Below are 17,208 nucleotides of genomic sequence, written 5' to 3'. Positions count from 1 at the left end.
TGAACAGTGGTTCTCCAAGTTTTATTTGCAAAGAGATTTTCATATGGTTTTCCTTTTTCAGTCAACTTGTAAGTTAGTCCCTTTTCCCAGTTACAATGTAGATTTAAAATTTTTCCTCTTGAAGTATATCCCAAACGATGTGATGAATCAGTAGAGATATTTTTGCAATTTGTAGGGTTCAAACATACGTATGACTGTTATTTGTTTAGTTGAATAGGATTTTCTCTTTCAATTGTCCACCAGGGTGCATACATCCAGGTTGTCAATTGTAGTCCATGTATGGAGTAATTGCATTTTTCTGTAGAAAATGTCCCATAACTTGCATGTGTAGTATTTACTAATTCTTCTAGCGGTACTGGAATTGCTAGGTAAGGCATGATTTTTGCGGATAGTGGAGTGTGTGAACAGATCCAACAGTCAGACTTGTTCAAGCGCTGGGCGTATTATTGATGCATCAGTATCAATTTATTTTGAAGTTTTCCTTGTAGATTATGTTGTTCAGCTTCAGTATTCAGTAGTAGCGGCAGACATAGTAAACACCACAGTAGTGGCATCTTTATGGATTGTAGAATAGGATGCCAGCATACCTCCCAACATTTTAAACTAAGAAACCGGGACACTGGCCACACCCCTAACCACACCCCAACCACACCCCCAAGACACGCCTACCATCGTTTTTGAAGATTTTTTTTTTTTAATTAATATTTATGCCCTTATTCTTTTTTTACTAAATATACCCTCATACACCCTGCCCGTGGGTGGGGAGGAGGGTAAGGGTGCCCGTGGGTGGGGAGGAGGGTGAGGATGGGTGCCAAAAAAATGATCGAGGCGCCAGCCGCGCCTAAGTGGGATGCTGGATGCCGGCCATAGCATTACTACCTCCCTCCCTCCCTCCTTCCCTTGAGATCTGCCCCCCTGTGTCCCCCGTTAGCAGAGTGCGCAGCGAGCAGAGCGGGCTGTCATCTTACCTGCGTCCATGCACTAGTACCGTGTCTTCATCCAGCTTCCTGCTTCCTGTGACATCACAGGAAGCAGAGTGAAGCCGGACATCGGTATGCGTGCATGGACGCAGGTAATGACAGCCCGCTCCGCTCGCTGCGCACTCTGCTAACGGGGGACATAGGGGGGCAGATCTCAAGGGAAGGAGGGAGGGAGGTAGTAATGCTATGGCCGGCATCCCGCATCCCACTTAGGCGGGGCTGGCGCCTCGATCATTTTTTTTTTTACTGCTGCCCACTGCCGCCGGGACTTGGGAGGCTCATACCGTGATAGCGGGAGAGCCCCCCCCAAATCGTGACAGTCCCGACGAGATCGGGACGGTTGGGCCCTCTGTGCCAGTTTGTGCACCTATTAAAAATATATTAAAAAAAAATAAAAAAAAAGAGGGAAAACCTGTATAGTATGCAATATTCTTGGTGACCTTCAGCATAAAATAACTACCTTCTCACGTGATTCTGAAACAAAAATGTTATATTTTGATGTTCCTTGGTGCAGGTTGTATTCTTACTAGTTTGGTCAGGTATTCAAGTTATGACAGAAAGTTCAATCTTTCCTTGCTGGTGTCTCTTTTAGCTTTATCATGGTTCATCTATAACAATCAAAGTAGTATTTTCTTTTTCTTCTGCAGAAAAAAATTACATGCTTTAAATAGTGCCTCAAAAATAGCATATCACTTATGTCTTCATATGTGTCTTTATATGTCATGGCTTGTCTTAGCTTGACTTCTATCTTGTTCTTTGTAAGGTGTATTGAGAGAAACAATAATTTTCTTTAATCTTCATTGCACTCTTTATGAGTAGATTATCTGAACACAATTTTTCCAGTGCTCCATTGTACTTCACTTATTCTCTCCTTTGTGTATCTTTAAAGTATCATTGTCCATCTAGGCTTCACTTTTCACACTAGGCATTTGCTGCTTTTACATTCGAAACTTATGTTGTAGTGCAGATGTTGTAGTGCAAATGTCTGCAGAACTAGCTTGGTTGCTGTATATCAGTACTTTATGCTGGGAATACACGGTACGTTTCTGTACCGTGTATCGAGCCGCTGATGGCTCGATGGATAATATCCGACGCGTCCTATACCCCGCAGGCTCGATACAGCGGGCAGAACAATAGAATAAAACGAAAAAAAGATAAGAAGTGCCCACGGGGACGATCAGGAACCGATCCGGGCGGGAGCGGGGATGCGCCAGAATCTATTGTGCGGCTCGATACACGGTACAGAAACGTACAATGTATTCCCAGCATTAACATTCATCTCCCTGTTTCAACTGTAAAAGGATGAGGCCGGCACCATCAAAATGCTCTTTTAGTTATTTATTTAAAGACTGTCATCGGGTACAATCAGGTACAGTATGCGACGTTTCGGAGCGTTGGAACATGCCCCTTTATCAAGGGGAGACTACTCAAAAATTTAAAATTAGACTATCAGCTCACAAGCATGCGATCCGTGAGCGTCTCGTGGAGCAACCTGTCGCTAACCATTTTGTACGCTATAAACATAATGTTAGTCAATTACGTTGTCAAACTGGATTCGCACACTTGATACTATTGAACCCCGTGGATTGAATCGAGAATACGATCTTACACCCTTCTTATGATTTTAAATATTTTGATTTTATTTTATTTTGATTTGCATATCTTATTATTATCTATTTCCCCTTTAAATTGGTCGCTGCATGTGTTGCTATTGATTGTACTATAGAACCCAGTTGTGCCTCTTCTGCTTTGTATTGATGTGACATCTGCAACTCTCTGCTGCTATTATGTCTGTGTCCCTATCCCTTCGGCGCATCATTTCTTACCTCTTTGGATTTTCTTCGCCATGGCATCGCGGCTGTTTAGCCGCCTTGGTGCAGCTGTCTAGCCACTTTAGCCATACAGGGAGACACAGGGCCGGCTGATTGGTGTTTTTTTCCACGTGATCGGCTGGCGTTGGGTAGTTGCCCTTTTAGGACGCATGCGGATATCCGTCCGCGTCCTACGTGTCTCCCTGGTAACGTCAGTGACGTTACGGCGCCGCCTCCCTGCAAGTTCCCCATCAGGTCCGGTGGACCGACGGGTGTATACACCTACTTGCGGTGACGGTTAGGGGCGGAGATGGTGCGTTCTGAAGAGGATGGCTGACATGGACAGGTGGGCGAGCTTTAAATCTATTGGCTCAGACTATATGTAACAAGTTCCCCATCAGGTCCACTTCATACATAATGGATTGGGATTGGCTAGTGAGTTAGATAGCCTACTATTGGCAGTTTTGAATATGATGTACTATTTAAACTCCATGGCATATTGAGACTGTCATGGCTTGATAAAGGGGCATGTTCCAACGCTCCGAAACGTCGCATACTGTACCTGATTGTACCCGATGACAGTCTTTAAATAAATAACTAAAAGAGCATTTTGATGGTGCCGTCCTCATCCTTTTTTAAGATTTTCGCTCAGGTGGTGCTGGGCTAGCCGTGGCACATCCATTGACCATCCAGGGATTAGTGCATTTCTATCTACATCTGCTCCTGTTTCAACTGTAGAAATCTCTCTTCGGTCTCTTGGTATCTGCTTCTTTAGCCAGAGCACGTCCTTATATCACAGCACAGGTAGATAGTTCCCCATCTTCACAGACTTCCTTATGTATAGAATAAAAAATAAAAACATTCATCTCTTTCAGTCATCTTCTCAAGATATTATGTAGGCTTTCTTCTTTCATTACAAGATAATCTTCTTCAAGATCTTGATATAGTGTCACCATCTCAAATCTTCTCATCATCTTCTAATTTGACTGCTTTTATCTGTAAACTCAATCACCATCTTCACCTTCTTCAGTTTGTTCACTCACCTGATAATTTACTTGATCTTAATGCCCTTCCTCTTCTCTCTATGTTCAGTTCATGGGCTCGATTCACAAAGCGGTGCTAACCCAGTAAAAGACTTTAGGGGCCTGATTCACAAAGCGGTGCTAACAGTTAGCACGCTGGTGAAAAGCCCTTTATCATGCCTAAACTCAGTTTAGGCATGATAAGTTTAGGCGTGATAAGTTTAGGCGTGATAAGTTTAGGCGTGATAAGTTTAAGCATCAACTGGGTTAGCACCGCAGTGCACAGCTGATCAAAAGTTTTGCGCTAGCAAAGTCTGGTGCACTTTGCATAGAGTTTAATGGCGCTGCTTTGCGTGCGGGGACTTTGCGCGCGATCTAAACTTATCTAAACTTTTCATGCCTAAATTTATCACACCTAAACTTATCACGCCTAAACTGTCTTTTCACCAGCGTGGTGCAATGGTTATCATGCCTAAAGTCTCTAACTGGGTTAGCACCGCTTTGTGAATCGAGCCCTAGGCGTGATAACCATTTTACCACGCTGGTGAAAAGCCAGTTTAGGCGTGAAAAGTTTAGGCGTGATAAGTTTAGATCACGTGCAAAGTCCCGCAGCGCCATTAAACTCTATGCGAAGTGCACCAGACTTTGCTAGCGCAAAAAATTTGATCAGCTGTGCACTGCTGTGCTAACCCAGTTGGTGCTTAAAGGGATACTGTAGGGGGTCGGGGAAAATGAGCTGAACTTACCCGGGGCTTCTAATGGTCCCCCGCAGACATCCTGTGTTGGCGCAGCCCCTCACCGATGCTCCGGCCCCGCCTCCAGTTCACTTCTGGAATTTCTGACTTTAAAGTCAGAAAACCACTGCGCCTGCGTTGCCGTGTCCTCGCTCCCGCTGATGTCACCAGGAGTGTACTGCGCAGACACAGACCATACTGGGCCTGCGCTGTGCGCTCTTGATGACATCAGCGGGATCGAGGACACGGCAACGCAGGCGCAGTGGTTTTCAGACTTTAAAGTCTGAAATTCCAGAAGTGAACCGGAGGCGGGGCCGGAGCATCGGTGAGTGGCTGCGCCAACACAGGATGTCTGCAGGGGACCGTTAGAAGCCCCGGGTAAGTTCAACTCATTTTCCCCTGACCCCCCTACAGTATCCCTTTAAACTTATCACGCCTAAACTTATCACGCCTAAACTGAGTTTAGGCGTGATAAGGGGGTTTTCACCAGGGTGCTAACTGTTAGCACCGCTTTGTGAATCAAGCCTCTTGTCTCCCAAGTGGCCTACCCCTCTTAGTGCTATCTTGATCTGTTATCAGCCAGTGTTTCAAACCAGTGGTCAGAGTTGTTAAAGAAGTAAAAGTCCTCAGTCCTCCCACTTCTTTTCAGTACTCCATCCAATTGTATTGATATTCAGCCGTTTCAAATCAGATCTTCTTATAGCTTAGCCTTTTTGGCTTGTCTTCATGTTGACATCTTTGCAAAGTCTTCTACAGGGGTCGAGTGACGAGTCCTGCGTGAACGAGGGTGGACGACGTCCACCTACTTATTTTGGAGAGTGGACGTCGTCCACCCTAGCATATATGGAGGGGAGAAGCGCAGTGGAGAGGAGCGTTGTGCAGAGCAGTGGGGAAGGGCGGACGTCTCCCCCCCCTTCCCTCACCTTGGGGCTCCCCTTCCTGGCTCTCCCCTCCAGAACATTTGCAGTGGTGGCTGGCAGCGGGCATCAGTGGGCGGGACTTTCTTCCTCCTGTTCCGGCGAGTTTAAGCTGTGCGTACCGCTGCTCTGGTCTTCACTAGACCAGACTAGTGGCACGCACAACTTCAACTCGCCGGAACAGGAGGAGGTAAGTCCCGCCCACTGATGCCCGCTGCCAGCCACCGCTGCAAATGTTCTGGAGGGGAGAGCCAAGAAGGGGAGCCCCAAGGTGAGGGAAGGGGGGGGGGGGGGGAAGACATCCGCTCTTCCCCACTGCTCTGCACAATGCTCCTCTCCACTGTGCTGCTTCCCTCCTGCTGGAGGGGGGACACCTGGCTACCTATTCTGGGGACGCCTATAGATTGGCTATACTGGGGACACCTATACACCTGGCTACATATACTGGGGACACCTATATACCTCGCTACATATACTGTGGACACCTATACACCTGGCTATACTGGGGGCACCTATACACCTGGCTACATATACTGCGGACACCTATACACCTGGCTATACTGGGGACACCTGGCTATACTGGGGACACCTATAGACCTGGCTACCTTTTCTGGGGACATCTATACACCTGGCCACCTATTCTGGGAATATCTATACACCTGGCCACCTATTCTGGGAATATCTATACACCTGGCCACCTATTCTGAGGACATCTATACACCTGGCTACCTATTCTGGTGACATCTCTACACCTGGCCACCTATTCTGGGGAAAACTATACACATGGCTACTTATACTGGGGACACCTATAGACCTGGCTAGCTATACTGGGGGTACCTATTTTGGGGTTTCGCGTATTTTGGGAACTGCTTCCAGATTATGTGTATGTTGGGGGAACTGCTGCTGCCAGATTGTCTATTTTGGGGGAACCACTGCCATATTATCTGTATTTTGGAGGAACCTCTGCCAGATTATGTGTATTTTTGGTGAAATGCTGTCAGATTACATCTACTTTTTGGGGATACACTACGACAGAGCTCAAACTTCCCCTGGCAGACCTTTTATACCACTGCTAAGGCCATGTATATTTGGCCCCACCCATGACCACGCTATGCTTAACCACGCCCCATTTTGGCAGGCAGCGCAGAGGTTTTTAGGATGAGTCCACTCACCTCTTTTTCCAGGACTAGACCCCTGGTCTTCTAGCATGTCCATAGTCTGTGAGCTGCTGTTACCTTTCCCCTTCATTTTTCCACATGTCATTTTAATGAGCCTTCTGGCCATTCGCACCAGACCCCACACACACTGTCCACCTCCAGGACACACGAAAACCAACCTCCTCCACACCACTAACTCTCCAATCAAGTCCTCTTGCGGAATCCGTTTAGGCTCCCAGGCAGAATCTGTATCGGCACTCCAACGGCACTCCAGACACCAGCAAAGACTATTCCGGCTCTCCTGAAAACATAGCCAAGTTCAAAACCGTTCTTGTTACTTCCTGGTGACGGGGCGGGCCGGAGCTTCCCACGCTCCGCATCACCACGCTGCCAGCGCCTTGCTCATCTCCTCCCCCGGGCACATTCACAGGATCATTTTATTAAGTTGTGCCACCATGACGCAACTATCACTTTACCTGTCTAGGTCGATACTATATGTTGTTGCTTGTCCTTTTTATTTTGTGATTTTACTTGTATCTACTAAAAGTTACGCTTTAGTGTGCGGGGGGCCTATCCCGTCTGGTAATACGTACTGAGTTATGCCTATAAGAGCCAGGTGAGTGGTGTTTAGAGTCTGAATTGTGCCGTGGTTGTGAAGGAACAGTTCTGCTGTGTATTCATCGATGGAGTTTTGGATTTTTACTATTGTGTGAGATGGAGTTCTTTCTACGGCTTGACATGCAATAAAGGAGATATCGTCTAAGTATTGGTTGGCTCATAGTGTATGGATACTCTTCTTGTCACACCTATATTACAAAAATAGGGAAAAAGTATTTTTTTTTATGTAGTTAAAGGACAGATAATTATCTGTAGTGAAAGAAAGGTGAGTGAATGTTATTCTGGGGTTTCTAGGAGTCCGTACTAACCCCCTGGAATCCCGCAACTGGCAATGTGTTCAGGGATCGATGACAAATGCCAGATGCTTACCTAGTATCCACCACAGACTCGAGACCACCAATCCAGCGCTGGGACATCTGGAAGCTTGTGTCTCACAAGCTCCCCACGTTCCTCTTGAGGCCACTGATCCAGCCTTGGGACCCCTGGAAGCTTGCTGCCCACAGGCTCCCCACATTCCACTTGAGACCACCAATCCAGCGCTGCGACCTCTGAAAGCTTGTGGCCCACAGGCTCCACAGGTTCCCTCTCCAGGCCATCGATCCAGCCTTGGGACCCCTGGAAGCTTGTGGCCCACAGGCTCCCCACGTTCCACTCGAGGCCACCAATCCAGCACTGGGACCTCTGGAATCTTGCAGCCCACAGGCTCCCCAAGTTCCTCTCCAGGCTACCGCTCCAGCGCTGGGATCTCTGGAAGCTTGTGGCACACAGGCTCCCCATGTTCTCCTCGGGTCCACGGATCCAGTTCTGGGACCTCTGGAAGCTTGCAGCCCACAGGCTCCCCACGTTCTCCTCGAGACCACCGATCCAGAGCCGGGACCTCTGGAAGCTTGCGGTTCACAGGTTCCCCACGTTCCTCTCCAGGCCACCGATCCAGCCTTGGGACCCCTGGAAGCTTGCGGTCCACAGGCTCCCCACGTTCCTCTCCAGGCCACCGATCCAGCCTTGGGACCCCTGGAAGCTTGCGGCCCACAGGCTCCCCAGGTTCCCTCTCCAGGCCACCGATCCAGCCTTGGGACCCATGGAAGCTTGCGGCCCACAGGCTCCCCACGTTCCCCGCGAGGCCACCGATCCAGCGCTGGGACCTCTGGAAGCTTGTGCACACAGGCTGCCCATGTTCTCCTCGGGTCCACCGATCCAGTTCTGGGATCTCTGGAAGCTTGCAGCCCACAGGCTCCCCACGTTCTCCTCGACAACACCGATCCAGCGCAGGGACCTCTGGAAGCTTGCGGCCCACAGGCTCCCCAGGTTCTACCCAAGACCACCAATCCAGCGCTACCGCTGGAAGCAATGGAAGCTTGCATCCCACAGACTCCCCACCTTCTGCTCGAGACCACCAATCCAGTGCTGGGACCTCTGGAAGCTTGCGGCTGCTCACACTCTTCGACAAGCCATTGTGGAGGATGTGGGGGTCCCAGGGTTGGATCGGTGGCAGCATGGGCTGCTGTAATGTCAGTGGTTTCTATGTGTCATTTTTGTTGCTCGCTGGTGGCTGCATGAAGACAATCACATCTTGCTGAAAGGTTTTGTTCCATGTTTATATCCAGAAAGAATTCCGACCTCCAATAACCCTGAATAATATTACCAGCGTGCTGAAGGGGGGTGATCGCGGGACGGGGCTGCCCATCCGTCATTCAAGGTCAACAGCTCACCTCTCTGCTCATGCTGAAAATCAATCGCCAGGATTAATCAGACGTCCCTCATGACACCAATCGATCAGCCCATCAGTTAAAGGGGTTCTTCACTTTACTACAAGCAGAGCTGGGACAAGGTCCTCCAGCACCCAAGGCTGAGACACCAAAGTGCGCCCCTCCATCCCTCCCACCCCAGCTGTCGCACACTGATTGCTATTAGACTAAGAGGCGCCACAGGGCCCACAACCTCCCCAACACCTTAATATCTAGTTATCTGGCTTGCAGTCACTGCTATGTATCCCCTTTTCTTATTTCTTTCTGCTTCAAACACAATTAGGAATGACAGCTGAATGAATTGTGTGCCTCCTCCTACACTGCGCCCTGAGCCTGGAGCCTCTCCAGCCTATGCCTCGGCCCGGCCCTGACTACAAGAGTCTGCATACTATATATTATATTATACACAGGAACCTGTAAACCACATATTCTAATTATACACAGGAATTTGTATACCATATATTATATTATACACAGGAATTTATATACTTTATAGCACATTATACACAGGAATCTGTATACCATATATTATTTATTATTGTTGTTATACACAGGAATCTGTATACCATATATCATGTTATACCCAGGAATCTGTATACACCCCCCCCCCTCCCCCCCATCCTTCCAGACCTGTATGAGCCAAAATCAATTCCGGGTACAACTCCCAGGTTGTACTTCGCTAAATAAATTATTCGGATTCTAATTATTCACAGGAATCTGTATACCATCTATCATTCTAATTATGCACAGGAATCTGTATACATAATAATAATAAGTCTGTATGCCATATGTCATTCTTATTATATAAAGGAATCTGTATACCATATATCATATTATACACAGGAATCTGTATACCATATTTTATATGTTATACCCAGGAATCTGAATACCATAAAACAGCATTATGATTAACAGTAATCTGTATACCATATAACAGTCTTATACACAGAAATATGTATACTGTATAAAATTATAATTGTACACAGGGATCAGTATACCATAAATTTTTATTAATGATAAACAAAAAGGCCTCGTTTTTGAGAAAATTTATTTTAGTTATGATAGGGATTTTTTTTTTAAATGTTATTACCGTATATTCCGGCGTATAAGACGACGCCCCAACTTTTCCAGTTAAAATATAGAGTTTGGGATATACTCGCTGTATAAGACTAACCCTCTTCCTACGCACACCAAAAAAAAAAATAAAAAATCAGCATATACTGGTGCTATGTATGAACAGATAGTGGTGCTGTACTGTATGTGGTACCCAGTATATAACAGTATACAGGGGATTGACTGGTTGCATTGGTCAACTCTCCCTAAGTGGATTGGCCAGCTCTCCCTGTCTCCCTGTTTATCAGAGTGGTATGGAAGAATAAATTGCGCTGTGCCCATAAAACATTCCTCTTTCACCCTTCTGGCTTACCCTTGTATCCTATTTACCTCCTTCTCTGCCTTTCAGATCTAGCACACGTGCGCCTGCGCCGCTTCACTACAGTCCTCAGCAGCGAGATCTGAGAGGCGTTGACAGGATAGGGCGTATCACCCGGCATCAATGACACCCGGCGTATAAGACAACTCCTGACTTTTCAGAAGATTTTTAAGGGTTAAATAGTAGTCTTATACGCCAGAATATACAGTAAATGACAAATAATGTATCAGTATATCAGTAGTGCAAATTCACATATCAAATAAAAAATGGTGGGGCCATACGCAGTATAGGAGGTGTAAGCAGGGGAGGGGACATCCACAGTATAAGGTCTAAGCAGGGGAGGGGACATCCACAGTATTATTATTATTATTATTATAATAATAATAATCCACAGTATAAGGTCTAAGCAGGGGAGGAGACATGCACAGTATAAGATCTAAGCAGGGGAGGGGACATGCACAGTATAAGAGGTGTAAGCAGGGGAGGGGACATGCACAGTATAAGAGGTGTAAGCAGGGGAGGGGACATGCACAGTATAAGATCTAAGCAGGGGAGGGGACATGCACAGTATAAGAGGTGTAAGCAGGGGAGGGGACATGCACAGTATAAGAGGTGTAAGCAGGGGAGGGGACATGCACAGTATAAGAGGTGTAAGCAGGGGAGGTGACATCCACAGTATAAGAGGTGTAAGCAGGGGAGGGGACATCCACAGTATAAGAGGTGTAAGCAGGGGAGGGGACATGCACAGTATAAGAGGTGTAAGCAGGGGAGGGGACATGCACAGTATGAGAGGTGTAAGCAGGGGAGGAGACATGCACAGTATAAGAGATGTAAGCAGGGGAGGGGACATCCACAGTATGAGAGGTGTAAGCATGTATATATGTGTGTGTGTGTGTGTGTGTGTGTGTGTGTGTGGGGGGGGGGGGGGTACATGCACAGTATGGGAGGTGTAAGCAGGGGACTGAGTCTGGCAGGGGAAAAGCGCTATACAAATACTGGAACTACCACCACCATCATCATCATCGCACCAATGGAGAGCTTTTTCAGTGGTTGGAGAAGAGCCCTAGGTAGTGCACGTTGATGCAGGGACCCCAGTGTGATCCAAACCTCTGCATCCCTCTTTCTATATCACTGTGTAGCCTACAGCAGTGTGATACGCTTTGCAGACTGTCTAAATCCTCCCCCCTTCAGCAAACTTACATGTCAGCTGAATGAAATCAAGCTACAACCACCATAAAGGGCAAAGCCAATCATACAATACAAATATCAAGACAAGTAATTGGAAACGTAACATATAAATATGGAGCTTAGAAACGTTCCTCACCTGTTTTCTGGAGCTGACCGTATTTTTGTTGCCCTTACAAGAAAGTTTAATAGAGTTATAGGGCTTCCCATGATGTTTGGAACTCATCCTGCTAAGATCCTGAGGGTTGGATGGCAATGGGTTCATGAACAATATCCGTGCTATCAAGCCATATAGAACTGTGGCCAGGACCAGTGGGATGACATAGAAGATAGTGAAATCCAAGAAGTAGATGGGAGTGTACAAGTTCCGAGGCACTCTGTAGCCACAGCTGACTTGGACTCCATCAGCAAATCTCACTTCCTTGGTGTCCACCAAGAAGAACCACATGACACAGTAGACAGAGGTGAACATCCACACGAAAGCTATGATTTTCTTGGCTCTGGAGACGGTGCAGATGAATTGGGCTTTTATGGAGTGGCAGATAGCTATGTATCGCTCTATAGTAAAAGCTGTGATGGAACAAGCGGAGATATTGATACCAAGGTACTGCAGATATGTAATGCAGAGGCAGCCAGCGTAACCGTACACCCAAGATGCCACCACTTCCGATATGTTGGGGAGCCCTGCAGCCAGCAGGACTATCAAGTCAGCAATGGCCAAACTGACCAGGTAACAGTTAGTTGGAGTCATCATGTGTTTGGTCCTTAGAACCACCAAAACTACCATGATATTCCCGGCAATCCCCACTCCGCAAATCAGAAGGACTAAGAAAATGGTGACCACCTGAACTTCTAGAGCGTTCTGAGGCATGCTGTCCAAGGTCTGGTTGATTCCTGTCCCGTTCATTATATGGACCCCCAGAGACCCTGTATAGTTCTCCATGGCTGGAGCTGGCACAGATCTTGGCCTCAGGTGTAACCCGTAGGATGAAGGAACACTCAAATCCAAGTTCCCTGTGTGGGGAAAAAAGGAAAATGCTGGTCTCTGCTAGTTACTGAAACATGGAGAGGGTGAGGGACATATCAGAATGGGAGAGCATCATGGAGAATAATCACACATATAGGTCTGTCTACAATGACCCCAGGCAGTTGTCACGTGAAAACAAAGCAATATTACAGTCGAATATTTATCCTGTAGTGCATCTGGCAAATGAGATCTCTTTACTGCCAATAAACCATAAAGTGAGTTAAAAAGATACTGACCTTAGTTCAGGGAAACATCTGGATCCTTGCAGAGCCACTGATCCAGCGTAGGGGTCCCCTATGCCTAGTTAATATTCCTATAACTGCATGCTGGTTCCAGGGCAGCCCTATCTGGCTCAGTAACTACATGCTGGTTGCAGGGTAGTGCCGTCTGACAGTGGCTGCATGCTGGTTGCAGGGCAATGTTGTTTGACTCACTAGCTACACGCTGGTTCCAGGGTAGTGCTGTCTGACTCAGTAACTGCATGCTGGTTGCAGGGCATTGCTGTCTGACTCAGTAACTGCATGCTTGTTGCAGGGCAGTGCTGTCTGACTCAGTAACTGCATGCTGGTTGCAGGGCAGTGCTGTCTGACTCAGTAACTGCATGCTGGTTGCAGGGCAGTGCTGTCTGACTCAGTAACTGCATGCTGGTTGCAGGGCAGTGCTGTCTGACTCAGTAACTGCATGCTGGTTGCAGGGCAGTGCTGTCTGACTCAGTAACTGCATGCTTGTTGCAGGACAGTGCTGCTCGACTCTGTAACTGCATGCTGGTTGCAGGACAGTTTTGCCTGACTCAGTAACTGCATGCTGGGTGCAGGGCAGTGCTGCCTGATTCAGTAACTGCATGCTGGTTGCAGGGCAGTGCTTCCTGACTCAGTAACTACATGCTGGTTCCATGGCAGTGCTGCCTGACTCAGTAACTACATGCTGGTTCCATGGCAGTGCTGCCTGACCCATGCTGGTTCCATGGCAGTGCTGCCTGACTCGGTATTTGCATGCTGGTTCCAGGGTAGTGCTGTCTGACTCAGTAACTGCATGCTGGTTGCAGGGCATTGCTGTCTGACTCAGTAACTGCATGCTTGTTGCAGGACAGTGCTGCTCGACTCAGTAACTGCATGCTGGTTGCAGGACAGTGCTGCCTGACTCAGTAACTACATGCTGGTTGCAGGACAGTGCTGCCTGACTCAGTAACTACATGCTGGTTGCAGGACAGTGCTGCCTGACTCAGTAACTGCTTGCTGGTTGCAGGGCAGTGCTGCCTAACTCAGTAACTGCATGCTGGTTGCAGGGCAGTGCTGTCTGACTCAGTAACTGCATGCTGGTTGCAGGGCAGTGCTGTCTGACTCAGTAACTGCATGCTGGTTGCAGGGCAGTGCTGTCTGACTCAGTAACTGCATGCTGGTTGCAGGGCAGTGCTGTCTGACTCAGTAACTGCATGCTGGTTGCAGGGTAGTGCTGCCTGACTCAGTAACTGCATGCTGGTTGCAGGGCATTGCTGCCTGCCTCAGTAACTGCATGCTGGTTGCAGGACAGTGCTGCCTGACTCAGTAACTACATGCTGGTTGCAGGACAGTGCTGCCTGACTCATGCTGGTTCCAGGGCAGTGCTGCCTGACTCAGTAGCTGCAATTAGGAAAAGGAGAGAGGCAGAGGCACTGTTGTAGCAAAGTGAGGTACCTTTAATCCACGGTGTGATGACACAGCGGGTTTACAGTGGGGGTGAGGGAATGCCTCCCCCCACTGTAACCCCGCCGTGTCATCACACCGTGGATTAAAGGTACCTCACTTTGCTACAACAGTGCCTCTGCCTCTCTCCTTTTCCTAATTGCAGCTACTGAGTCAGACAGCACTGCCATGGAACCAGCATGAGTCAGGCAGTGCCTCTGCGTATCTCCTTTTCCTAATTGCAATTGTGTGTTTCTGAGAGCACGTATGGAGTACGCAATCCGGTGAACCCAGGGCCCATCTACCCACATCTGGTGCCAGTCGGTCTTCTTCTCATATTGACTCAGTAACTACATGCTGGTTCCAGGGCAGTGCTGCCTGACTCAGTGGCTACATGCTGGATGCAGGACAGTGCTGCCTGATTCAGTCAGGCAGCACTGCCCTGGAACCAGGATGCAGTCACTGAGTCAGGCAGCACTGTCCTGCAACCAGCATGTAGCCACTGAGTCAGGCAGCTCTCCCCTGGAACCAGCATGTAGCCACTGAGTCAGGCAGCACTGTCCTGCAACCAGCATGTAGCCACTGAGTCAGGCAGCTCTCCCCTGGAACCAGCATGTAGCCACTGAGTCAGGCAGCACTGTCCTGCAACCAGCATGTAGCCACTGAGTCAGGCAGCTCTCCCCTGGAACCAACATGTAGCCACTGAGTCAGGCAGCTCTCCCCTGGAACCAGCATGTAGCCACTGAGTCAGGCAGCACTGTCCTGCAACCAGCATGTAGCCACTGAGTCAGGCAGCTCTCCCCTGGAACCAGCATGTAGCCACTGAGTCAGGCAGCACTGCCCTGGAACCAGCATGCAGTTACTCAGTGGCTACATGCTGGTCCCAGGGCAGTGCTGTCTAACACAGTAACTACATGCTGGTTCCAGGGCAGTGCTGCCTGACTCAGCACTGCCCTGGAACCAGCATGTAGCCACTGAGTCAGGCAGCACTTCCCTGGAACCAGCATGTAGTTACTGTGTTAGACAGCACTGCCCTGGAACCAGCATGTAGCCACTGTCTGACTCCGTAACTACATGCTGGTTGCAGGACAGTGCTGCCTGACTCAGTGGCTGCGTGCTGGTTCCAGGGCAGGTCTGTTTGACTTCGCGGCTGCATTCAGATTCCAGGGCAGTATTGCCTGACTCCGTGGCCGCATGCCGGTTCCTGGGCAGTGTTTGGCATCAGTGTGACTAATACGATGGCTTGAAACCTGTGTGTCAGATAATGGCAGCTTCCGTCAGACGCATCCCTTGCTCAATGACCCCCAATAACAGGAACACAAGCAGGAACAACAAGCTGTATCATATTCAGAGCCCTGTGTAACAGCTGCTGCTCCGGCCTGCTGGAGGAACTGCTTTATTATTGCTTCACACTTGTTATTCCAAACCTTATGGATTTATGCAGATAGTGGCATGAGCAGCAGCAATGGGGAGACCCACAGCAACCAGACCAAGCAATCCGAACACAGGTCTCAGTCACACCCTAGACACTGGACTGGTGCACCTGTACTTCACCTCAGTAACACAGCAAAGACTAGAAGAATGCAGTTATAGCTCCCAACAGTCCCTTCTCTGGGAACCCAGTCCCTCTTTCCTCCTCATGTGTCCCTCTTTCAGGACTGATGTGTGTAATATGTGTATACATAGCGCCCTCTGTCCCTCCTCATGTGTCCCTCTTTCAGGACTGATGGACGGATCTGTGTAATATGTGTATAGTATATATAGCTCCCTCTGTCCCTCTTTCCTCCTCATGTGTCCCTCTTTCAGGACTGATGGACAGATCTGTGTAATATGCGTATACTAGCTCCCCTCTGTCCCACTTTCCTCATGTGTCCCTCTTTAAGGAATGATCTGTGTAATATGTGTATACATAGCGCCCTCTGTCCCTCCTCATGTGTCCCTCTTTCAGGACTGATGGACAGATCTGTGTAGTATGTGTATACACAGCTGCCTCTGTCCCTCTTTCCTCCTCATGTGTCTCTCTTTCAGGACTGATGTACAGATCTGTGTAATATGTGTATACATAGCTCCCCCTGCCCCTCTTTACTCCTCATGTGTCCCTCTTTCAGGATCTGTGTAATATGTGTACATAGCTCCTGTAACCCCCAAAAGAAGGTTACAAAATATTATTGCAGATTTGTCTTCTGGTAAATGGCCACAAGATGGCAGCACAGTGTATCTAGGCCTATAGAACCCAATAGGTGCATGGGAGGGAGAGTAAGCATAGACTGTTGCTAAAGCTGGCCACTAACGGTCAAATTTCTAGCGAAAAATCATTCGAGCGATCAGAAATTCTGATCGGACGAAAAATCGTTCACTACACCATCAACTAACCAATCATTGCTTCCTATCTATCACGACCACCAAGAAAATCCAAATTTTCGTTCGACGAAAATTCATTCGGTCGACATTTTTTTCACACGTTCATAATCGATTGTGTCTACCAGTGGAGATTATTTACAACCAATCCGATCAGAATTTCTGATCGCTCGAACGATTTTTCGCTAGAAATTGGACCGTTAGTGGCCAGCTTAACCACTTGCCGACCGCGCACTCATACCGCGCGTCGGCAAAGTGGCAGCTGCAGTCGGCTGCAGGCTAATTAATCAGGAAACAGCCGCTCGCGTGAGCGGCTGTTTCCTGTCATTTCACGGCGGGGGGCTCCGTGAATAGCCTGCAGGCCGCCGATCGCGGCTCGCAGGCTAAATGTAAACACAAGCGGAAATAATCCGCTTTGTTTACATTTTTACAACGCTGCTACAGTAGCGTTGTAGTAGATCAGCGATCCCCGGCCAATGAGCGGCCGGGGATCGCTGTCACATGACAGCGGGGAGCCTGTTAGAGGCTGCACAGGACAGATCCGTTCCTGTGCAGCCTCCG

General features: G+C 48.3%; 1 protein-coding gene across 1 annotated transcript in view; it reads right to left on the bottom strand.

The window, feature by feature from the left end:
* The window catches only part of LOC137542514 (thyrotropin-releasing hormone receptor-like), a 317,343-nt gene that overhangs the window by 48,866 nt on the left and 251,269 nt on the right, over positions 1–17,208 (bottom strand). Inside the window, exon 3 of the mRNA XM_068264488.1 lies at positions 11,741–12,615. Within this exon, the coding sequence (XP_068120589.1) occupies positions 11,741–12,544 (804 nt within the window). The 5' untranslated portion in view covers positions 12,545–12,615. The remainder of the gene's footprint in view (positions 1–11,740; positions 12,616–17,208) is intronic.

Source organism: Hyperolius riggenbachi, chromosome 12, assembly GCF_040937935.1.
Source record: "Hyperolius riggenbachi isolate aHypRig1 chromosome 12, aHypRig1.pri, whole genome shotgun sequence".
Taxonomy (NCBI): Eukaryota; Metazoa; Chordata; class Amphibia; order Anura; family Hyperoliidae; genus Hyperolius; species Hyperolius riggenbachi.
The sequence above is the reverse complement of the archived record's forward strand: the minus strand, read 5'-3'. Positions and strand labels throughout refer to the sequence as shown.